The sequence below is a fragment of the Gouania willdenowi genome, chromosome 22 (genome assembly GCF_900634775.1).
Source record: "Gouania willdenowi chromosome 22, fGouWil2.1, whole genome shotgun sequence".
In the NCBI taxonomy this organism is placed as follows: Eukaryota; Metazoa; Chordata; class Actinopteri; order Blenniiformes; family Gobiesocidae; genus Gouania; species Gouania willdenowi.
This window is the reverse complement of record NC_041065.1, coordinates 7,287,331-7,312,884: the sequence shown is the minus strand read 5'-3', so window position 1 is coordinate 7,312,884 and position 25,554 is coordinate 7,287,331. Positions and strand designations below refer to the sequence as shown.

Here is a 25,554-nt window from a genome sequence, read left to right as displayed (position 1 = left end):
TACAATATTATTTGTCAGGGCAACTGCTTTTAAAGCACTAGGTGCAATTTTAGGGCTTCCAACTTTTCGCCATCTCGAATAACCTTCCTGAAATGTAAATCATAATATGAAATGGAATGTAACCTCAACTACACGTTTTGACAGTATTTCACAAATTTCCCCAATAAATGGGTTGTTAAGTGTAGCACGTCTTTGGAACATGTAAACAAACACTTCAAATAAAAACCATAATCGTGTGCTACAAAATCAAAACAATTTAACATGATTGAGGAGATTGTTTTTAATTCTGGAGCATCAAAAATGGTTTCTTTTTAAAGATATAACTTCATTCTTAACAAGAATTTGGCATGATTTTTGGATGTTTAATATGTCAGTAATTACAAAAAGAAAAGCCGATAAAATGGAAGTATTACGGAAATGTGTACTCTGAAATAAATGTGCATATATGACTAGGCCTGGGCAATATATAATAATATATTCAATTTTGGTGAAAATTTTAAAATCGCCTGTAACAAATAACGATAAATTTTTATTTCATAGCTTATTTTGTATTAAAATACAATTCAAATAGGAGTCGCTGCTTTTGCTACTTCTCAGAACTGCATGAAAAGCACAGTTAGATGGATTGCTGAGTGCGTCCTAAACAAGACCTACCCCTAAAAAAGCCACACTACAGAACTCACTCACACATACTGTCCCTTGAAGGAGAAAAGGCCAAAAGGGCCACATTGTGCAGCTGTTTGTTAATATATGTGCAGTGTTGGGGGTAACAAAACAACTTTACATTTTTTGCTACATTACTCTCATTTCTGCCACTTCTCCATCACATTTCAATGTCTTTTCTGCACATTTCCAGCACTTATAAAATCTTTCCATCATTTTCCACATATGGTGGCCCATAATGTCACTTTTAACCTCTTTTCACCATATTTTCGTGCCTATTTTGCCAATTTAACCACATTCACAATTTTGTCATGCTCATTATTAGTTTAAACCCTTTTACCACTTTTTCTCTTTGTTTTGGCCACTTGAATTTGCAACTTGGCGGCAGAGCAGAAATGACATTCCAACAACGCCATAATATCAAATGAAATAATATATAATTAAATATTATATGTTAATAATAATGTTCAGGCCTATAAGTGACTGGGCTGCTGAAAGATAATCACATTAAATATGTTATCTCATCATAACACAAAGTGCATTGAAGTTGTTGATGAAGAAATTCACTTTACCTTTACTTTGTAAAAAATAACAGAGCAAGAATCTGACGATTATTTATCTACATTTTCAGCAAAGTATATATAGTTTATATTTGTCCAAACATAATATAATGTTCTCTAGAAGTAGAAAATATCAACTCGTAAACACTTCAGATATTGTGTGCTTATGACTACATTCTTACTTATGCTGCTTTTCTAACAAGCAGAGAGCTCAAGACCACAAAGAAGCCCAAGCCGCCTCACCAGATGAGGTGTGGAGCAGAGACTGGCTTGTGTTTTAATAAAAAAAAAAAAAAAAAAAAAAAAGAAAACGGCTGGCTGGGGCCACCGTCCCCAGTGCCTTATAAGGCAGTGTTTCTACCCGACTAGCACACTGAAGCCTAGACTGCTGCTGGAGTGCAGAAACTCTGCTGCACTCCAGAGTCGGCGCCCAGTCTCTGGGTGGATATCAGGGTGAAAGAGAACATGACAATGACATCCCCACCTTTCCACAGGGGGAACATTGTAGTATGGGCGCAGTGTGGTGGAGTCAGAGGGAGACAGTGGATGTTTATGGAATGAAGATAAAAAGAGAGAAACAACAGAAATAAACAGAAACTAACACCTAAAAAGACATTAAAAAGTAACAATATATATAGCACAATATTATTACCACGACATTAAAGTGCTATGTTTTTGAGTGCAGGGGTTGCGAGAGAAAGAGAGCAAGAGAAGTAAAGAGAAAGGGGGAAAGTGCAGTTATTTAATGGGACTTTGAGCCTTAAATGTTGCTGCCAACTATTTACCAAGTGAGGTCATTTCCTTCAGACCTACAGAAAGGCGACACACTGTAAGTCACTCCCAGTAAAGCATCCATATTAACACTTTTTTGTTTACTTTTCTATCATTAAAGTAACTAAACACCAAACCCACTTTTTTCTGCTGAATACATGTATATTTGGGTATTAAGTAGTGCTGTTGATTGATCCTAGTCCAACTTTTAACATTTTAATAAAAGTATTTAAATTTTGCATATTTTGATAAGAGTGACAGCCCTCTAAGGCTTGTATGTTGGCTATTACAACAGAATTTTGTTATTGGCTGAGACGTCATTTTGACCATTGTGTGTCGCTAACTGTCAGTGTTGCCCCGCCCTACCTATAAAACCTGGTAGGAGGGATCGGTATTTTCTCCAATCCCAGCCTTCATGAACATTGATTGACAGCTCCATGTGGACCGAGTTCTGCTGTGATGATGTCTGTGACTCTGTGCTGTAACAATGTGCGATATATTATCATTTACAATATATCGTCAAAAACATTCTCACCAGTAAGAATATGTCATTCCACGATAGAAACAATAAATTCCCATTTAATACGTATGTAAGTGCCTGCAGTGTCGAAAATTAGCGGAGGCCTCTGGGCGCTTTGGCTTTGTCCCCTGGGACGCACCTTCACCGGGGATGTTGCTGGCGGGTTGGGATCTCTCCGGGGCTCACTTGGGGGGACCTTGTGGGATAGTGTGTGACGTGTGCAGTGTCGAGGGCGGTACTATGGGGGCTCGCCCGTGCCGGGGCCTACCCTAGGGTCACGCTGTGTGGGGGTGTGTGGCCTGTGGCTTCTGGCCTGGCTGATCTGGGGCGGCTCGTCAGTTGGCTGGGTGCACCGGGCCCCGTGGGTGCCGTGCCGGGGCTGGGATGTCTCAGGGATGGATCTTTGGGTTGGGGGTCTTGGGGCGTGCTCTCCTACCGTCTGCGATTTGGTGTGGCATCTGCCTTGGGCGGGGTGGGGCTGGTGGCCTGGGGCCCGCAGTCCTCCGGGCTGTGCTGAAGTTGGGGGGTGTCTCATGTCGGCGCTTGGGTGATCAGAGTTGGCCTACGTGGAGGGACGGGAACTATGCTGGCGAAATTGGTGTGGGGTGGCGGTGCCTGGCTGGGGGTACTTGGGTTCACCTGCTTATCGGTCCGTGACTGGCGGGGTGGCTCTGCATGGGCGGTTGATGGCGACCTCTCTCGTCGGGGGTGCCGACCCACCTACCTGTGAATGGTGTTGTATTGTGGGGCCATGCAGGCCTGTGCTGGTTCTGGTGCAGGCTTCTCTGCTGCGCGGCCACTCCTTGTTGCGGCGGGAGTCGCCCCCTGGAACACTGGGGTGTGTGGCTGGTGCCCCGCTGTGCCTGGGAGGTGGGGGTGCCGCCGTGCTCCATGGGGCCGACATGGTTCGGCGGTTGCCGTGGGTGAGTTTCCGTCTGTGCTGCTTGGCGCCTCTCTGGGGCCCACGGTGCCGTATGCCCGTCTGCACCATCTACCCTCTCCGGTGGCTCGCTCTATGAATGGGCTCACACCAGACAGGCCTCCTACATGGATGTGGGCATCTGGGAGGCTCCTTGGTGTTGGGGGGGTGGCCTGGGCTCCTTGGCGCCCACTCTTTCTGCCAGCCTGGCTGCGTCTTCAGGACCCGGGCGGTGCTTGGGTTTGCAGAAGCGGTTCTTGCACAAACATTGGTCATGGATGCACTTGCATGTCTTTGGGTATGGGATAATCTAGTACTGGGCTTAACCTTAGACACGCTGATTCCAAATACCTGAAGATCACATCTCACTCTCACTTTAAAGCAGTCAACTCTTCCCCACCCTTTCCATTTCCTACTCCGATTCCCTCTTCCCTGTTCCCTTCCTCCCACCTAGATGTAACATTGCCCATTTTCCTACCCTGACTCCCTGTTCCCTTCCCCCCTCACCTAGGTGTAACACTGCCCTCTCTATAATAAAGTGTTTCTGACCCTTCCTTAGGGAGGGCTGGTGATGGTCACAATTATGCAATAAATACATTTATTTATTTGATTGCAATAACAAAACATGCATTGCTGTCTTTAAAAGATTGCACTTCTTTAGTGTTGACCCTTTGACAGCATGTGCAAAGTAGAAGAGAAGAAAAAAGAGAAAGAAATTAGCGGGGGCCATGCACCAGTTGGCTTCAATTTAGTCAAGAATGTCCCAAAAAAGCTTGTTCCAACGGGCAAAAATTGCCCCCAAATTTTTGTTAACAACTTATTATTCTCTGGATCACCATTCACGGGAGCTCTGCGGTGTGAGCTGCCGCGGCTGCTCACACACATGAATATGCATCACGGACCGCAAGACACCCAGCCCACAAAGGGAACCAGTCCAAGTTCCTCCATCAGATCCCCCCTAATTTCCAGCAAACACGTTGACAGAGATGCACACTCTCAGTAGATTAATGATTATTTCATCAGGTTTGATCTGATTCAATTATGAAGAAACATCTTCATCATAAATGAGGAAAAATATTAATTGCATACAATAACACTAGAGGGTCCTACATGCACAAATGTATGCCATAAAATATCAGCCCAATAGCTCTTTGAGCCTTTTTTAATGAGTAAATGTTATTACTGAAGCAGATTCTAATGTTGATGTATTCAGGTAAATTTGTGTTTGTAAGGAACTAGGGATGTAACGATTCACTCAACTCCCAATACAATTCGATTCACAATACTGGGTTCACGATACGATTCTTTCACGATTTATTTTACAAAATGAGACTGTAGACATATGATGACTGAAAAATATTCCTTTCTTTTTTTGGGGTTCAAAACTATAAAAAACTGTACTGTTTTCCTTTTATTTTTCATTGTCAAAATCATCCCTTGATAAAGTATTCAAAACAATGCAATTTAAATAAAAATAAATCTTGAATGAAATAAATAAAAAAATAATACAAATGAAGAAGAAGCCTATTAATTTAAATTCTGGTTCTATAGTAAACAATGCAAAACTGCATAATAGTTATTTTTCTTTTTAAAAGTGCAACTGAAAATGTTTTTTGTGCCTTAACAATTGGACTTTAAAAAAAAAAAAAAAAACAGTCGTTGCACTGTATTACTGTATTTAGGTGAGATATTTGTTTGGACCAGCAGAGGGCGCTGGTAACCCAATGGTCAGTTGGCATGCAGCTATCTTGCAGTGAAGAAGAGATGCTATGCTAGCAGACAGAGCTAATAAAAAAATGTGAGATATTCACGTAATATTACGGATATTCTTTCGGTGCTAAAGGGGTATGGAATCATTTATGAACATGTTTAACAGTAGAAGGCGGCCAGAAGGAAAGTAGTAGCAGATTCCGCCCGCCGCCAACCCTTCTGGATAAAACATAAACTTAAAAAAAGTACTGCGATTCAATTTTCACAGTATCGCTGTGAACAGTGATACCTATGAACCAGTTTTTAACTGCCTTAGGATTAATCATTACATCCCTATAAGGAACCTGTTTATACTGTAACTTGGTAATTGTTTGGTTTATTGTTTTTATTTATTGAATTTTTTCTTGTTACGTCTGTGTGTGTGTGTGCGTGTGCGTGTGCGTGTGCGTGTATCTGTGATTGTAGTGACGAAGCTCAGCAGTCACTGCACAGCGCTGTACACGGACACACAAATGCAACGATATTGGTTTTCTCATTTTTGGTTTCGGCCAAGAATTTTAATTTTGGTACATCCCTAGTCATCAAAGACCTCTCAGGAAAAATATGTGAGCAAACAAGTCCAGAAGTCTGAACAGCTCAAACTTATGTTATATAAACCTGTCTTTATAAATGTAGCTGGAAACTCAACATGTGCATAAACATCAACTCACGCTGTTTGTAGTAACAGGCTGACCACTTCATGTGTTTGGAACTGCGAACAGGTCTAATATTTACGCCTGTCTGCTCCAAAACAGGTTGGAGTCAATTAACGGAACAAATTCACTCTTAACACACCTCAGACCTAAAAATGATCTTGTAGGATAATTGTATAAAGTTTAAAATAGTCTGGTATTTATGGTCATTGATCCGGAAGGGGTAAAATCAGGACAAAAACAGCCTGATTGTCTTTATGTGTGTACCATGCTTAACTCTGCATCATATAAGACACACCAGCATGGAACATATGCAACATATACCATATTGCTCTGCTGCTACGGGATCCTGCAATGTTTTTACATGTACAGTGCACACATTTGTCCAGTGAAAGCAGGGGTATGCCATTTAGGGGCCTCACCATTCAATTTGATTACGATTCAGGGTGCCACGATTCGATTAATCAACGCTTATTACCATATCACGATTTTCAATGCATTATTTTCCCCCTATTCAGAATTTCTTTTTCCCTCACTTTGTGGCTATTACAAACTTTTAAACAAGGTTTATGTGACGATATCCATTAATTAAAGTAACAAAACATATCTCCATTGTCTTTATTTATGTCAAATCACCAAAAAAATCATATTACAAAATAAACAAATATAACAATATGAAAATAACTAAAATATTATCTTGTACAGCTAATTCAATCTGAACCAACACAAAAGCTAGCTTATTCAGTAAAAATAAAGACTTCTTCAAGAACTGCATAAATCCCACAAGAAACTCAACATTTTGCTGTACACAATCAAAACATATAAAACCTACAATATCAGCTCACTTGTGGATTTGGGGTTTTTAAATAAAAGGTGGGATGGATAATAGAACACAATGAATTATGAAATCCTGCCAGGGACTGTAACAGCAGAATGCTGTCTTTGCTATCACCATTGCTGACATCATGCTTAGGATTTTAAACTGTGTAAGAAAAGGAGCTGGTCAACATGTTCCAAATTAGGTGTGATGTGTTTCTCGATGATGTGGCAGCAGTGCAGCACAACAACCCTGTACTTGTTCATATAGCAATATATATATCACATGGTAGGGATTTTTTAGGGCCGCTGCCAATACCGATTTTTCTTCCACCTGCCTTAGCCGATGACCTATACGGACTGCCGATTTTCTTGAGCCGATATTTGGAGCCGATACTACTATTTACATCATAATAATTACACAATGATGATAACAAATGGTAGGAGTTTCATTTTTTTTTAAATGGCACATTTATTGAAATTAACAAAGGTGAGGTAGAACAAGAACAAGTTAAAAATATTTCTGCTCTTTGTAAATAATGCAGATTGGCAAAAGCAGCAGCCCACACCGGCCAATGCCAATACACGTAAAAAATGCAAAAATCGGCTGATAATATTGGCCGGCCGATGTATCGGTCCATTGAAAAAAAATCGCAATGTCAGGTTTTTCCAATATGGTGCAGCCCTACAGGGGAACCATGTCTACGAGAACCAGCTGGTTTTCATAAATTCTGCTCAGCATCAAAACAGGTCAGTTTTTCACCTTTGAATCCTTGGAAGAACCTTCAGGATGCTGAAAACTTTGTAAATAAAAATAATTGGCCCTTTTTAGCTTTAAATGCTGAACACTTCACTCAGCAGTTACGTGATGTGTTCACTTATACATTGCAGCTTTCTCCTTGTCTGAATCTTTATTGAGTCTGTGCACATTACACAATAATTAAGCCACTCTGTACGATGATAATCTACTTGTGAAAATAACCTGTGTGTGAATCTATGTTTGAAACCCACACAGAGCTGCCTGCAAAACATCTCCATCCCTGCGACAGCAGTAAAGCAGCTAAAAATGGAAAACTGCAGTTTGTTCTCTCCTCCGCATACTTCCCACTCAACTTTTGTCTTCAACACTTCAGCACCTCTAACTCTCTCCCCAACTCATGCACAGAACATAAACAACACTACTGCTCCAGTAAAGAATCTGCTAAAGGTTTTAAAGTCACATACAAGGCTTAACAATGCTTCCTTTAGTATTGTTAGTGTAGAGAAGGAACAGGGTAGGAGGTGTACGAGAGGCCCTGAGCTGGAAGGGGCCCATTAAAAGGGGTGAGCTGATGCATTTTAAGACAGACCTGACAGCATGTTTGCCCTCTGTCAGATCCAGTTAGGGGGCCCAAAAAATTCAAACACCGCCCCCAAGAACTTTGCAGCTAAAGAAGACATTTAAACATAATGCTGTGGCTCAGAGTTACATTGAAAGGAAACAGTAAGAGACAATAGGAGAAGACTGTAATCACCCACCGGCTACATGTTTAAAGGCTCCAGCTCAGACAAGCTTTATATATTGGTTACTTCTATGACCTGTATCATATACAATCTGGAAAAATAATAGTTCACGTTAAGTGTTTCAGAATGTTAAAGGATTTTTTTGCTTTCTAATAGAACCTCAGGCCATCATAAACTCAGCAGCTGCTTTATTTTTTTGGTGGAAATGCTGCTCTTCTTCAGATACAAATTAAGTAGCACAAAAAAAGCATTTCTTGGAGTATTAAATAGTGAAAGCGCTTTGATACCTCTGAGGAAGGTGACCAAATGTCTCATTTTAGGTCCTATCAGGGGCATCTGGGAAGTAGTTTAACAAATGATTTACAAATTATTGTTATTTTCATAGTTTTCACGTGACAAATAAACATCCTAATAGGGCAGCTCGATTATAGAAAAAATAATAATCACAATTATTTTACTCATAATTGAAATCACAATTATTGAAATGATTATTTGTCATCCAAAAAGATATTTATTTTTGTACAAAACAATGTAAAATATAATCTTTAAACATAAATAAAATCCTTCAAACACTAAAATCAAGTATGTTCACTATTGCACAAAACAAAACCCTTCAAATCCTAAGTGTTCCCATAGAAGAGAATTTGACTTGTCCTGGTTGTTTACCAAGTGTTTTTGCTACGTTTTTTCCTGCCATGTTTCAATACCACTAGCAACATTTTCCTCCTGTTAGCCTAGCTTTAGCTTTGAGAGGGGCTGGGCTTATGAGCTTGCATTACACAACACAAAGTTAGTTTTAAATGTTTTTTTTCCTATGTGTGAAAAGCTTTATTCTTTGTAGAATCTAAAATCGTGGAAGTTTGTTTTATTTAACAAAGAAAACATATGTATAGTTAAAAAAATTTTTATTATATATATATATGTATATATTTTTTTTTTTTTTTTTAAATAATTTTTTTCTCAATTATGTTAATTTAATGTAATACAACCGTAATCAAATTTTGATTAATTGCACAGCTTTAAAATTGACTGTTTCTTCATATTATTATGGTATGCTGAACTGTGGGCAAATGTCACTACCAAGCACTAATGCTGTGCAATATAACAATATACTGTATATCATAGTGTGATATAAAAACATCCACTGTACAATATAACCCTCTATCTTTTATATCGCTAATTCAATGTGTGTGGTCTTGGTCTTACTCTGTTGTTAAATATCGTATCAAATCATACAAGTTTACAGTTTATATGATTTGTCCAAGCAAAATAGCTGCAAACGTGTCTCACAAATGGAAGTGTTAATTTAAATCCTGCTGCTCTAGAAGAACTTTTAAACAATATAATCTAACCAAACCTCTACTACCATATATGATCTTTAATGTAACTTGCGAGTAAAAATTACTACAGGTACGGTTTAAAACAATAGCAGTGGCCATTATTGTTGGTTTTTGTGCCCCCCTGTGGCATTTCAACACACAAATGCACAAATCAGATCACGTGACAATAGAATACGTAGCAAAAGTCACAAATATTCCTTCATTGAGAAGATTCTTAAAGGAGAAGTACAATTTATCGTGGAATACTTTTTTTTGTTTATTTTTATATATAATGAATAGCAATTTTTCATTCATTTCAAGTAATTTTAAGGATGAAATATTATATTAGGATACATACTGTTATCAGGATATAAATCTACCTTATATTGTGATACAAAATGTTCTCCATATTACACAGAATTAGCCTAGCCTCCTGACTACGCAGCAGAAGCACAAATTTAGCTTTTGAGTCTGTCTGTTTCACTGAGTTCTAGGAATGTAACGATTAATCGTAAGGCAGTTAAAAATCGATTCATAGGTATCACGGTTGATATCGATTTTCTGAAAATTTAATCGCAGTACTTTTTTTATTCAGAAGTGTAGGCGGAGGGCGGAATCTGCTACTACTTTCTTTCTGGCCGCCTTCTACTCTTAAACATGTTTATAAATGATTCCTTACCGCTTTAGCACCGAAAGAATATCTGTAATATTACGTGAATATCTGTAAAAGTCACGCTTTTCTATTAGCTCTGTCTGCTAGCATAGCATCTCTTCTTCACTGCACAGATAAGCTGCATGCCAACCGACCACTGGGTTACCAGCGCCCTCTGCTGGTTCAAACAAATATCTGACTTAAATACAATGCAGACTGGTTTCTTTTTTAAAGTCCAATTGTTAAGGCAGTTGCACTTTTAAAAAGAAAAAAAACTATTATGCAGTTTTGCATTGTTTACTATAGAACCAGAATTTAAATTAATTCATTTGTATTATTCCTTTATTTATTTAAATTTAGATTTATTTTTAGTTAAATTGCATTGTTTTGAATAGTTTATCAAGGGATTCTTTTGACAATGAAAAATAAAAGGAAAATAGTACAGTATTATCTAGTTTTTTTTCCAAAAAAAAATAAAGGAATATTTTTCAATCATCATTTGTCTACAGTCCCATTTTGTAAAATAAATCGTGAGAGAATCATATCGTGAACCCAGTATCGTAAATCGAGTCGTATCGGGAGTTGAGTGAATCGTTACATCCCTACTGAGTTCTATTCAGATCATCTGCACTTCATGGTGACTATACTCATCTGCGTTAAAAAGATCATTACTTGAATGTGGGAATAAACAGCTTGCACCAGAAATGATACTGCAATAAATCTGTTTGGAAACGGAGAAGAGACAGAAATAAAGCTGACAGTAAAATGATGTTGCTTTATATTTATTATTTTTGTGTGTACTGTACATTGTTCAATGTCACACTTACTATAGCAATTTAAACTTGTTTGTCATGCCGATAAAGCTGCTTTGAATTGAATTGAAAGACTGCAAGGAACAGAGAAGCTGCTCTTCATCAATATGCACTTTGTGTTTTATGAAAGAACATATTTAATAAACTGGAGTTTAAGTCTAGAGCAGTGTTTCCCAAGTTTCTCTGTCCCATGTATGTACCCCTTATCCTTTTTATCATATCGCGAGGAGGAGTACCCCTTAGTTCATGCTATGCTTCTTTAATTTGTGTCAGCAGACTTTTCTGAACCCTTTTCTGAATCTGGTACATGAACCTCTGATTTAAGCCTTTTATTCATCTTTTTCTGACGGTTAGGCCGTTTTAGATTGTGATCTTTTTGATGTATTTTAAAGTTGTGCCACAATTTATTATCGTTGGATGAGGAAAATGAACATGTTTCTGTGTAGTGTACCCCAGAAATGTAACCCAAGTTGAGAACCACAGGTCTAGAGAATGCAGCAGTTTGACTCTGACAACCTAAGCCAAATGAATTTTTTTAAAAATCCCAACAATTGTTACCCTAGCTTAGACCATGTGTGCATATAAATATATCACTAATTAACAGTTATTAGCTGATAGTCATATTTACAAATTAGTTATATCTTCTCTTCAGGCCTCTCTTATTAAAAAAAATTCCACATGCATCAGAGCATCATTCTGGAATCTTGCAAAATTGACAATATCTCAGGAAAAAAGTAGGGCTGGGCGATATCTCATTATCTCAAACTCAAATCTCAAAATTTTTTCTCAAAATGGTGATATACAATATAAATCTCGATCACTTTAATTCAAATGAAATCTGACCAGAAAAATCAATTCTAGGTTAAATTTGCTGATGGAAAATGCCACACAGGCACATTTATTAACAAACAGTTGCACAAAATGTGCCATTTTTTTTTTTGGCTTTTTCTCCTATAAAGGACAGCACATGTGAGTGAGTTTTGTAGTGTGGCTTGTTTAGTGGAAGGTCTGGGTTAAGACGTACTCAGAAATCCATCCAACTGTGCTTTTCATGCTGTTCTCATAAATAGTGAAAGCAGTGACTTCTATAATGAGTATTTTAATACAAAATATTCTATAAAAATATATACATATATCTATATAGGCAATATTGTAATTTTCTATATTGCCAAAATAGAAAACTTGAATGTCGATATATTGCTCCACCCTAGGAAGAAGCCGGTAAAACTTAGTTCTGGTGGCTGGACTGATACCCCTTTTCCACACAGACCCTGTGTGAGCAGACCACAAAAAAGCACAATGGGACAACAAAAATACATAAAAAAACAACAAAAATACACACAAAAAAACCTACAAAAGTGTACAAACAAATGGAGAAAAAACAAAAAGATAACAAAAGATACAAAAGGGGGAAAAAATATATATATACAAAACGACTCAGACAAACAGACATCCAAAATTACACAAAAGAACAACAAAATACACAAAAGAAGGGGAAAAAAGTATACAATGGGACAGGCACATTTATTAACATACAGCTGCACAATATGTGACACTTTTGGCTTTTTCTCCTGTAAGGGACAGCACGTGTGAGTGACTTCTGTAGTGTGGCTTGTTTAGAGGTAGATCTGGGGTAGAATACACTCAGTAATCCATCTAACTGAGCTTTCCATGCTGTTCTGAGAAGTAGAGAAAGAAATGTATTCTGATACCAAAATAAGCTATAAAAATACATATATGGATATAGGCGATATTGTAATTTTTTGTATCGCCAAAACAGAAAACTCAAAATATCTTGAATCTCAACATATCGCCCAGCCCTAAAAATACCTATAAATAAATGGATGTTGCCTCTCAACGTTATAAATTAAATATGATTTAAAATAAAGATAGTAAACTCTAAAACTGCAGGGTGAATGTAGTCAATTCAGTGAAACTACAGATGGAGTAATAAGTGGATATATGATGTATATCAGTGTTTTCCCAAACTTTATTGGCCCATGTACCCCTTAGCCAGCATGTACCCCTTTGCTCATGTTATACATTATTTATTAGAAGTGGCTATCCGTACATAGCCGTACGAACAACCCCCGGTGCTATTCATACGTATCCTATGCCGCTACCGGAAGTCATGTGACCATTCCACTTCAGAAGGTTAGGGTTAGTTAGTCCGTAACGTAGTTTATGGTTAGGGTTACGGTTAGGGTTAGTTAGTCCATAACGTAGTTTAGGGTTACGGTTAGGGTTAGTTAGTCTGTAACGTAGTTTATGGTTAGGGTTAGTTAGTCCGTAACGTAGTTTATGGATAGGGTTACGGTTAGGGTTAGTTAGTCCGTAACGTAGTTTATGGTTAGGGTTAGTTAGTCCGTAACGTAGTTTATGGATAGGGTTACGGTTAGGGTTAGTTAGTCCGTAACGTAGTTTATGGATAGGGTTACGGTTAGGGTTAGTTAGTCCGTAACGTAGTTTAGGGTTAGGGTTACGATTAGGGTTAGTTAGTCCGTAACGTAGTTTATGGATAGGGTTACGGTTAGGGTTAGTTAGTCCGTAACGTAGTTTAGGGTTAGGGTTACGATTAGGGTTAGTTAGTCCGTAACGTAGTTTATGGATAGGGTTACGGTTAGGGTTAGTTAGTCCGTAACGTAGTTTATGGATAGGGTTACGGTTAGGGTTAGTTAGTCCGTAACGTAGTTTATGGATAGGGGTACGGTTAGGGTTAGTTAGTCCGTAACGTAGTTTAGGCATCTATGTATCAACAGCAAACAGAAGCACTGGCCAATGAGGGGCGCTACGTATGAATATCACAATAATTCATAATTACGTAGCATGTCCGTAACATAGTTTAGCAATCTATATATTAATAGCAAACAGAAGTACAAGTATGTAGCAGCTTAATCACGTGACCTATCACGTCACCTAAACTGGTCATTGAGGGGCGCAAGAATGTGGCGTATGGATAGTCACTGCCTTATTTATTTGTGTCAGCAGGCTCTTTCAAACTCTTTCCTGAGTCTCGTCCAACATTAATTTAAATTTAGACCTTTTTATGCATTTATTTCTGATGTTTTGCTCATTTAAAATTATTTCAAAGAGTTGTGCCACAAGTTATTATTGATGAATGACAAAAAAAAGTCTGTGCATGTAATATATATACACACGGTGAGATGCTGAGAGGTGTTCAAATACCTCTCGGGGTACATGTACCACAGGTTGGGAACCATTGATGTATATGATTTTTGACAAAACTTCAAGTGTACATTAGTTTAGAAGGTTTTAAATAAAATAAACTTAAAATAGGGTTAATAATGACGTGCCAAATATGTGTTGGACAATAAACCAAGTACAGGAAGAGAAAAGTCAGGAAGGTTTAGGGATAAAAGTACTGGTTCTGTGGCCCAGGCGGGAGACTAGACCGGAAATCTTGCTTTACATAAACATACTATTCCATACTGGTTAATCCTAGTCTGTGTGCACTCTGTAATAACTCTGAACAAGGCCTGTTCACAGCAGATAACTTCAATTAATCCGGATAAATAAATACCAAGAATAAAAATCCACCCGTGGCTATGTTTTTGTTTGAGATGAAAACATGCTAATAGCTCACAGCAGCTAACAAAAAGGCATCATTGCACCGTTACTTCTCTGTGTGCAGCTCAGGCTAGAGTTTCAGAGCATTCATAATACATGGGCTCAGTGTTTCCCACAGGACTCACCAGTAAACTTTCCAGGTTGATGGCAGACCGGGGGTCTCTGATCATGTCCTCCAGCTTCTTCAGCCGAGTTTCCATCCGTCTCTCCGCTCCCAGCGACATGTCTGCGGGCTTTCAGATAGAGTTGATCTGAATTTCACTGAAGAAGTGGTTGTTTTTAGTCCCGCTGGTAGTTTATGGAGGATTTTACATGGGAGCCCTTTTGTTCCAGGCTAATGGCCGAAGGCCCGGCGGGGCAGCCTGGGGCTCTCAGCCCACCCAACTCGCTTGCAACACGAATAATGAAGAAAATATTCCAAAAAAAAAAAAAAAAAAAAGATAAAGAAAGAGCTCGTTGGTTCCAGAAAACGTAGCAATGAACAGACCGTGTTTTTTAGTTGACAGACGACGTCTTATTTATGGCCTCCAGTGGTCGTGAAAGATGCATTTTTTAGTCTTGCTCCTGGTCTGAAGTTTGAATTTGGAGAGAGCAGTTCAGCAACAGGAGCGGGGCGTTTTCTCACCCCTCTCCACCCCTTTCGAGTAGCCTTCAAACGCTTGGAAAACCTCTGCAGTCACCTTTTTTTTTACCCTGGAAAAAAAATATATCCACCTCCCTTCAACCCATTCAAAAACAGCCGAAGTCCTGTTCAAAGTGCACTTTTATCCGCAGCGCTGCTCCAGGTCAACCAGAACCGTCCTCCCGCTGTCCGTGTTAAACAAACACACACACTCTGCCCGGACTTCTACTCGCATTTTCAGGATTTTACTTCTTTTTTCTTTCTCCCTCCGAACCGTTAAATATACCAAGTTTGGGTGGTGTGGAAAAGTCCTCCCGCAGCTCGAGCTGTTTCATACCGACACAGAGGCTCTCTCTCCTCCCACCGACACAAACACACACACACACACACACTGGACTCAATATCCCAGAAGACACCGCGTCTTCTTTTCCTTAACACACGAAACCAGTGTTTCTCAAACTTTTTTAGCCCAAGTACCCCTTTCTCTTATTTCTGAATCCAAGTACTGACTACATTTTCCTCTGAATTCTTTGAAAAAACATCTAGAGAGCATAATGATGGAATGAATGAGTGATAACTCACCTTTTTCAGATTCTCATTTTGTAAATAAGTGGAATGAAACAGTATTTAGTGACTGCTGAATAGATTTATTTCTATAGATTTGATCATTCCCCGTCACTCCCTCCACCAAGAGACTGACCCTTGTATTTTTAGTTCATGTTCCAATCAAGATAGTTTCCATCATCATTTTGTGTATTTTGTTGTTGTTTGTCTGTTCTTTTTATTATTCAGTATATCGTTCTATTATTTTGTGTGTTTTTGTTGTCGTTTTTGTGTGTTGTTGGGATTATTTAAATTATTCTTTCTCAGTGTGTGTGTTTTTGGTGTTGTTTCGTTGTTTTGTATGTTTCTCTGTTGTTTTTGTGTATTTCGTTGCGATCTTGTGTATTTTTTTCTCATTTAGTGTGCCTTTGTTGTTGTTTTGTGTGTTGCTTGTAATAAGTATTTTTTCTCTTAGTGCAAGTGTTTTTGCTGTCATTTTTGCTCTTATTGTATTTGCCAATTGAAAATTGCCAAATACATTGTTTTCGTTGGAGTTCTTCTTATTAATATTCTTCTGCTACTCCTTTGTCCTGGAACGCCTCCTAGGCTATTAATGCAGCACTAATGAGAACATATGTCATCTCATAGGGGCAATGTCAAGGATTACTTGTTGACCTATTTTGGAGCCAAAATGTCAAGGTCAAAGTCGTGTCAAGTGTCAAAACCTCAAATTTTCTCTCTATGAATATTTGTTGTACACGTTCGATGCTTACATTTATGAAAAGCTCATCTGTAGTGGAGTGTTTTATTTAACTGGACGAAAGCTGTACGACCTACCAGTAAAAAAAAAAGGGTTGGTTGGGGTCAAAGTTCATGACGTCAAAAAAACCCAAAAAAATACTTTATTTCTATAACTTGGCCACAAATTGATATACAGTGCTCAGACTGGTACCATTGAACAACATTTCCTTTCAATGTGTGACCTTGACCGTCGCTCAAGGTCATATTCAAGGTCAAGGTCAGTCTTCCGTTTTTTCCTGCATTATTACTTTCGATTTAAGTAGTAAAAAGAACAACATAAAGGGACATTACTCACCAACAAAATAGACACAATATGATCTTTCATATCAGCAATTCTATTTGTACATTTTTTCAAGTTGCCAAATAAGTATTCACCTTGAATACTTATTCAAGGTCTTGCCTAGTTTTGTGTGTTTTTGTTGTCTTTTTGTGAGTTGCTGTTAATATTTTGTATGATTATAATTTTTAACTAAAAATAAACATGATAAAACCCCATATTTTTAATGCAGTCATTTGTTAATTTTTCTCTTTCTCTCTCTTTACCTATAGTGCAATCATGTACCATCATTTGGGAAACACTGAAACTAAACTACTCTGAACATCTAATGATGCCTTGCAACTAACCTATTAGCTGTAGGTGAACGTGATGATTCTAGGATAAATAAACCGACTGACTGGGTCAGTGCTCACCTCTTGTCCTTCAGTTGTTGAATGTGGAGACCACCTCCCAAAAAAGTAAATAAATAAAACAATGAATAAATTAAAATAAAAAATATCTGTGGTTTCTGCTAAAGACTATGATTATACTGTATGTTTGTTGGTTGGCGCAGGGTGGCTTAGTGGTTAGCACGTCCCCCTCAAACCCTGGGGCGGACACTTGGGTCATTTCTGTGTGGAGTTTGCATGTTCTCCCCGTGCTGCGTGGGTTTCCTTCACGTACTCCAGCTTCCTCCCACAATCCAAAAACATGACTGTTAGGGCGAATGGAGTCTCAAAATGGCACGTCAGAAAATGGACATCTGCCTCCCTCACAATCTCAACAGATATCTTTTAACAATTTGGGGTTTTGCATGGATCGTGACTTCAAGTTCAAAAGAAATTTTTTACTTTAATTATGTGAGTTTTCTTTGTTAGTGTTTCTTCTTTTTCCACTTGTAATAATAATGTATATGAGCCTGTGTGACAGTGATTTCCCCTTACAGTAATTAAAGTATATTCTGATTTTGAATTCCCGACCAGAGGTGTTTTTTTCTTATCCCAGTTATTTATTACATGGTTCGGTAGGTCAAAGGTTCACTGTAGTGGACAAATGAAAGTTTTTAATAAATAACGATAGCAACACTTTTCTCTAGGTTGTTGGTAAACCCACACAATAAATAGTATAATGAACACAGGATTGTGTTGCTTTATAATTTCCTTAATTTCTCAATCTCTTGATCAGTCTATGAATATAACAATTTCTCTTTATTTAATAATATTAATGATGGTTTTGGCCCACAGTAAATTACATTTTTTCTATTATGCTGTATCTCTCAGCTCATGTAAAGGTACCCTAGCCACCTGCTGCTGATTTTTTGCATAACTTTTTTTATCAGCTCAAATTTCATTCTCCTTATTTCCCTAGTATGAAAAAGATCAGATCTGAAACATTCTGATTATTTAGTACAAAAATCTCTCTCCTGGGATGTTGAAATTCTTTTGAATTAAAATACATTAAAAGTGTTTATTAACCACAAACAATAAAAAATAATTTGCACAAAATTTTAAATATAAACAAAGAGCCTGCAAGATACTTAATTATCTATTCCTCATGTAGAATTATCTATTGTTCTCTTTTCTGTTGTGATTGACATAATACAAAGACTTTTATCTCTTTCAATTAAAAGAAAAAAAAAACTTTACTCTGACACTACCAGATATGCTCATAATTTTATATCCGTGTGATTAACATAAATTAGGGGTCACCAACCTTCCGTGTATACGAAGGGCAGTTAGAAGGAAGAAGGCCAGCATTATCTTAACCTCCTTATTTTTCTTTGTTTCATATTTCATGACTTTTCCTAATTTGATGGTTACAATTGATTAAGCATGAAATTATCATGATGATATTTTTTTTACAATATGCTGAACACATATTGCATGCATTGGTGTTCCTCTGGGGTCAATTTGACCTCAATCTGTTTTAGCTGTGTTTCATTATCAAGTGGTTATTTATGTATTCAACAAATAAACAGTGTCTGACGCAAAAACTTTTTTCAACAATTATCTGAAAATTATTGTCTGGAGACAAATAATATCCCTGGGGTCAGAGTGACCCCAGGGATAAAATGTGTTAGTAATATTTGAGGATAATAGGACGGTTAAAAAAGGAGGAAATGTTGAGGTTTCAACATGAAACACTTTATTTCTTTGACATTTGATTGAAAATTCACCTTGTGTTTTTCAAAATGTTTCTTGTATATAACATATCACTGACCATACACCAGATCTGCAACACTTGTCAGAATGTTTCTGTGAAAATAGTAAATCAATATGAAATATATGTAATGGAGAGAATTAAATTCTCTTTGAGGCTCTAGGACTGTGAGTTTGATGAAATCTGGAAGAGATGGAAAATGTATATTTCCCTGAAAAGCCTGACCTATAGAAAAAAGGGTTATTTCTTTTTTTATTTCTTAATGTTTTAATGTAACAGTTCATATTTTTGTTCTAAACAATGTTGTAATATGATGTGTATTGATACAATATTAAAGAAGGTAAAAAAATAAATAAAAAAATGGATCAGACTGTAAAAGAATGTTACATGTAATGACAGTATGTTTGACATGTATTAATCCTAAATAAAGAAAAAAGAAAATAGTAACTCAGATTTCAGATGGAGCTCATTGGTGACTAGAGCTCCTGAGGGCCCCTCACATGGTCCATGCGGGCTACCTAGTGCCCGCGGGCACCGTGTTGGTGACCCCTGATATAGAGATTCAAATCAACCCAACATGCATGTGTTTGGACTGTGGGAGAAGGCCATGGTACTGAAGAAAAACTCACTCCTGATGGGGAGAACATACAGTCTGACCTCCTACATGCCCATTGTTTCATGTCATCTACCCAGAACAGCACTGATCAGAATGAATTCATGAATTATAAAATGATTTCATTCTAATCAAGCAATTTCTCAGAACCCCAAGGACAGTAATAACCCACCTGCAGTGAGAAGGTCACAACGTGGTAATTCAGTTTTATTGTATTTTATTTTTTTCTATCTGTGTTGTCTCATAAGCAAATCAAAAGTAGATTAGATATTTAAGGACTTTTAGTTCAAATAAAAGCTTTGGTGGAAAAAAATGGTAACATCAGATTTTCTATAGTTCTTGTTTTGTAATTAATGGTGAAGTGTTGTAAGTTATCATTTTATTCAGTGAGCAATGGTTTTATGGGTTAAGTGGTCTGATTAACTTTGAGAAATGGGCTATAGATCAGAGAAAAATAGAGCTGAAACTGTATTTACAGTATGTACCACCTCACTCTATCAATATGTTTAATAACGTAGAGTATTCCACATGAATAAGTTAGTTTTAACATATGAATTCTACATTTTACTCAAAACACAGGATCAGCTGATGTAGAACATGAATGTATAAGGTCCTGATGAATAATCAATGACCAAAATTATTGTTTTACCATGAAGTAAATTGTGTGTATTAATATAACTATCAGTCTGTAACAATATTACTCAAAATGAATATAATAAAAATAATAGTATATGATAGATCAGTTTTTCAAGTCTCAGCCAGGCACGTTGTTTGGCAATGTCTTCCGTTAGGTGAGACTAGAGTCGAAAACCATGGGGTGGCGCTGGACACCACTAGTATATATACATATATATATACTATATATACACACAATATTTGTGGTTCTCAAACTTTTTTGGCTCGAGTACCCCATTTCTCTTATTTCTGAAACCAAGGACATATTTTTTCTAAAATTAGTTTTTCATCAAGTTTTTATTTTTCATTTTTATGCATTGTAGTTGAACTAGATTTATATTTCACAAAGTGAAACATTGTACATTGTTTTTATACATAAAATTTTAAAAAAAAATGTCAAAAATCTATTTCAATTTTTAAAAAATTTCAAGCAACCCTATATGGGGTCCCGACCCTAAGATTGAAAAACACTAATCTAGTGGTGCCTGAATAGATTTGTTTCTATAGTTTTTATAATTTTTGGTCACTTTATTTGTACATTTTCTACTCTCTCTCTCTCTCTCTCTCTCTCTCTCTCTCTCTCTTTCTCCAGTATGGTGAAAGAGTGTGGTGCCATCACGTACCCCTATGGTACACATACCCCCATTTGAGAAACTCTGCACTATATAACTGAACAGACTTGGTGGGTGAAAGGCAAAACATCTTTATGAAATGTTCCAAGCAAATCAACTTTCCAACATGTATGATACAGTTTTTTTTTTTTTAGAAAAGATACAAATTAAAATAGATATCTCTCCAACATTATGAGGCTGGTGTCAAATTACAGGGACTCAATAATGTGACAAAATCAGCACCAGTCTTTCATGTTATAGCCAGACAGTGTCTTGTACCATGCAATGGTTTTACAAAGTGCATCCATCCATCGTTGACCGATCGTATTTAATATTATAATTATATATAATTTAACATAAGTTTGAGCTGCAGGCTTTGTAAACACAAAATTGATGAAGAAGCAAGAAAGATATTAGTCATGTTAGCCAGAGTTATGTGACTCTGATTTATTGGTCTTCATCATCATCATTTCACAGAATAAACAAATACTGTTACAACACAAAAAAGATTATTCTTCAAAGCAGTTTTGGCCACGATATGTACATGTTACAGCATCATATTAAAAAGGCCTCCCCATGTCATTTGTCTTTACTTCAGTCATTTTAAAAAAAAGCTGTTTACTGTTCAGTAGCCATTTACACTGGAATACAATAATCAGGTCAAACCATCATTTCCCCCTCCCCATATTATTTGCATATGCAAAAATTGTCAACAATAATTATTACTATAAAATGTACACAAAAGGTTTGACAGTCCACAACAAGTTAAAATGCTGAACAAATCGGATGATTGGGAGCAGGACAGTAGGTAAAGTGTTTATCTTCTCAGCAAAAAAGTGACATTCATATAAGTTACAGAAAAAGCTGATCATCTATAGCTACATTGACACAAGATAACAAAGTTGTGGTCTCTTGTAAATTTCATTTTGTACAAACATTGGAGTGTCCTCGTTACAAGCAAGCATCATTGTCTTAACTGGAGAGATTATACACGCAAGAGTTAAGGCAACTTTTTCTGTTGTTTTTGAAAGGTAACATGACGTTCCATCTCGTTTTGTTGCGTGTGTGAATCCCTTGTTTCGAACAGGTTTGGATTGAGTAGTTGTTGCATAATTCAGGACTTTGACCGAGCACGTAATCCATTATTGAAGAAAAACAGGTCTGGTTGTAGTTTCTGATTCACTGGTGCAGGACCAACATTAAATGTGGATATAAAGATGCTAAAAATGTCAACACAGCATAGTGCAAATGAGTAAACAAGTATACTTGGACCTTTTGTTGCCTGAGTATGTCAAGCAGGGGAAAGCTCTGGTGTTCTGGTGCATTGTGGTTATGGTAGTTATTTTAATATGTTTAAAGGTAAGTGGGGAAGCTTCACTAAAAGTAGACGAGAGTACATTTAAGAGTTTTCTGGTTAGTGACACATGGAGAAATTCTATAAAAAGGACATAATTTGTCTTTGGAATAATTGAAGAGTTGTCATGCACTAGAGACAAAAATGGATCAATTTGTAAGAGTAAGATTTTATAAATAATAAACTCGTTGCATGACTTTGTTTGGTAATGCTTTACTTGAAGTTTTATACATAAGGCTGACATTACGCTGTCATTATTAAGACATGACACTTGTCATTAACGTGAATAAGATGTCACGAAGGCTGTCATTATGTCTTGTTTGTTACCCTAACCCCTAACCATAACCCTCCCTTTAGGACTTTAGAACAAGACTTCTCTAACCATATTCCCTACCCAATACCCATACCTTCCTCCATGACCCTAACCCTACCTAACCACCCCCTCCCTTTAGAACAAGACTTCTCTGACCCTATTCCCTACTCAATACCTATACATACCTCCCTGACCCCAACCCTAACCATAACCATAACCATAACCATAACCATAACCCTTCCTAACCCTAACCCTCTCCTCCCTTTCGGGCCTTTAGAAGAGGACTTCTCTGACCCTATTTCTTACCCATTACCTATTCTTTCCTCCCTAATCCTAACCATAACCCTAACCCTAACCTTAACCCTTCCTTACTATAACTTAACTAAACTCCCTACCCAAATTCTAACCCTCCCTTCCCGTTCCCACTATCCTTCACCCAAACTCTATTCGCTCTTTTAAGTTTTAGTTTGGCTTTGAAATAAAAATGTGTATACACACAAGCTGAGAGAATTTTTAAAACAGAAGAAAAAAAAAAGAAAAAAAAAACAGAATAGAAAGTTTTTTGACAGTAACGACGTCCTGTGTAACCTTAACCCAACTAGATCCCTCCACCTAACCCACAAAATGCCAACATAGCTCCAAAGCTGTCATAATTTAGCAAACAACACTTAATGACAGCCTCCATGACACCTTATTCATGCTAATGACAGATAATAACAGAGTATTGTCAGCCTTAAGTAACTTCAAGTAAAGTGTTACCCTTTGTTCTGACATTGTTACCTCCTCTAACGACCCTGAAAAAAGAAGTAGCAGGTTGGAAAATGGATGGATGGACCTCCTCCAAGGAGGTTATATTATCATCTGCATTTATTTATGTGTCCGTCTTTCTGTTAGTCTGTTAGCAGGATTATTTCAAAAGTACTTAACAGATTTTGACACATTTTACCCAAAGATAGACGTTAAGATTCCATCAAAATTCCACAGGGGTCCGGATCACTTTAGAGATTCTGGATCTGTTTGAAAAATTTAAAAATCTTTATCTCTCATCATTGGTAACATTTTGTTACATTATTCAGGCCTGGGTTTTACAAGCAGGCGTAATTAAAAAAAAAGGGCTCTTTGGACCCACCCATAAATGTGACAACCTTACAAAAATAGTCTTAATATTTTAAAACGCAGTTAGCACACCACCATGTTATCCATACACACAAGCCTGCGGTTCAACCTGACGCTCAAACACAAGTCAGTGTTTCTTTTTCAGATGCCAGTCAGACTTTTACAATGGAAGTCTATAAATTAAATAAATTAGATAAATAAATATTGACAGCACTGAGAAATATCTATAGGCTTCTATCTCGCTTTCAGATTGTAGTTACAGGGCAGAGGAGGACCTCTAGTGGCCATTGACAGGAAACATGTAGAAAAAAAACGAATTCACAAAAAGTGAAATGCTGGCATTGAAATAGTTTGGGTTGTGTGAACAAATAAAGGCTCAGAGTGTCTTTACAACATCATACACACTTCAAAGTGGCTAGATGGAAAGTTACTGAAGTTGTGCAATGAATCAAAACTACACACCGGTGCTTTAAAAATCAAGAGGGATAATTCCACTTTCTGTACAAAAACAAATGTACAATATTTTTTTTAAAACAACATTTTTCATGCACTAGGTGGAAATGATCATTTGTAGTTTAGCCACTTGGACAAATAAACTCTTTTTATTTTAACACATTTTTCATTCAAAGAAAATATTTTCCCCCTATTTTCTCATGCATTGTGAGAAAAACATTGATTCTAAAATTTTGAATATTATTTTGGACACAATTTATTATTTATTAGGTCTCCAATCAAGCAGTCCAGACCTATAGAAATGTTGTTAATAATCACTCTGTTTTAGAAATATCAATATAAATTTCTCCATTCACAGTGCTGAAAAGCTTCTTTTAATATATAGGTTTTATAATAAGAAAGCTGTCTGTGCCAGGTGAGTTTGTCTATTATTGTGATTCAGAACAACAACAACAAAAAAAAAAAAAGCTAATTTTTGTTGTTTTTGTGTGGACAAAAAACGTTTTATTTTGTCTTTGCTGACAATAACTAAGGTATCAGACATGCAGGGTTGGGATCAATTATAATTGTAATCGGGTGATTGATAATTATGGCATAATTATAATTATAATTGAAATTAAAATAAATCTGTTGCTCACAATCATAATTAAATTGTAATTTAGATAATTGACTTTGTCATTTTAATTGCCATGAAAATTCTATAAAAATTGTCAATTATAATTCATCGCAAAACTGGAGAACCATGTTACAGTTCTACACATATGTAGTTAACGAATATTCAAATATGTTTCATATCAAGCATTCCCACATTTTATCATAAAAAATAAATAAATAAATAAATCAAGGGATATACTGACACAAAAAAGGCTCAGATGCCCACACCAAAAATAATAAAACCAATATTTTCATTGATTAAGAAGCCTAACAAGGTAACCAATAGATAGAAAAGAAATTAGATGATAGATATTTGTTTTAAGTGTATTTTAAATCTGGTTTCAGACCCATTGATGCTAACAGAAAGCTAAAACAAGAGGAAGGTTACATTTTATGGGCTTATTTATCAATGGCTGAGCAATTGTGATTAATTGTAATTGAAATTTAGTAATCAAGAATGTAATTGTAACTGATTTTTTGAGGATACAAAAAATATTGTAACTGTAAAAAAAAAATTGCTGGTCACTGCAGTCATAATTGAATTGTAATTGAACATGGATGATTGAAAACATAATTTTACCCCAACTCTGGTGCTGACTAAAGAGTTTAAGTTTCTGGGTGTTGGTATCTTGTCAACAAAATGTTTAATCCAACCTGCTACATCCAACATTTCATTAAGAGAAGAAGAAGAAAAAAAATGGACAAAAACAGGCTGATATAACCAGTACACTGACTGACTTGGAAAGGATTCAAATAACCCCAACCACTTTAACAGCAGCCTGAATACATGACTAACACACAGACTAAGCAGACACTTTGTATTCACTGTTTTACACAACCTCACACTGTCACAATTAC

The 25,554-nt window shown here is 36.8% G+C and overlaps 1 protein-coding gene across 1 annotated transcript in view; it reads right to left on the bottom strand.

Annotated features, from left to right (window-relative positions):
* rock2a (rho-associated, coiled-coil containing protein kinase 2a) overlaps window positions 1–15,516 on the bottom strand; it is a 78,418-nt gene extending 62,902 nt beyond the window's left edge. Inside the window, 1 exon segment of the mRNA XM_028437261.1 lies at window positions 14,651–15,516. Coding sequence (XP_028293062.1) covers window positions 14,651–14,749 — 99 coding nt within the window. The 5' untranslated portion in view covers window positions 14,750–15,516.
* Between the last annotated feature and the right edge of the window lie 10,038 nt (window positions 15,517–25,554).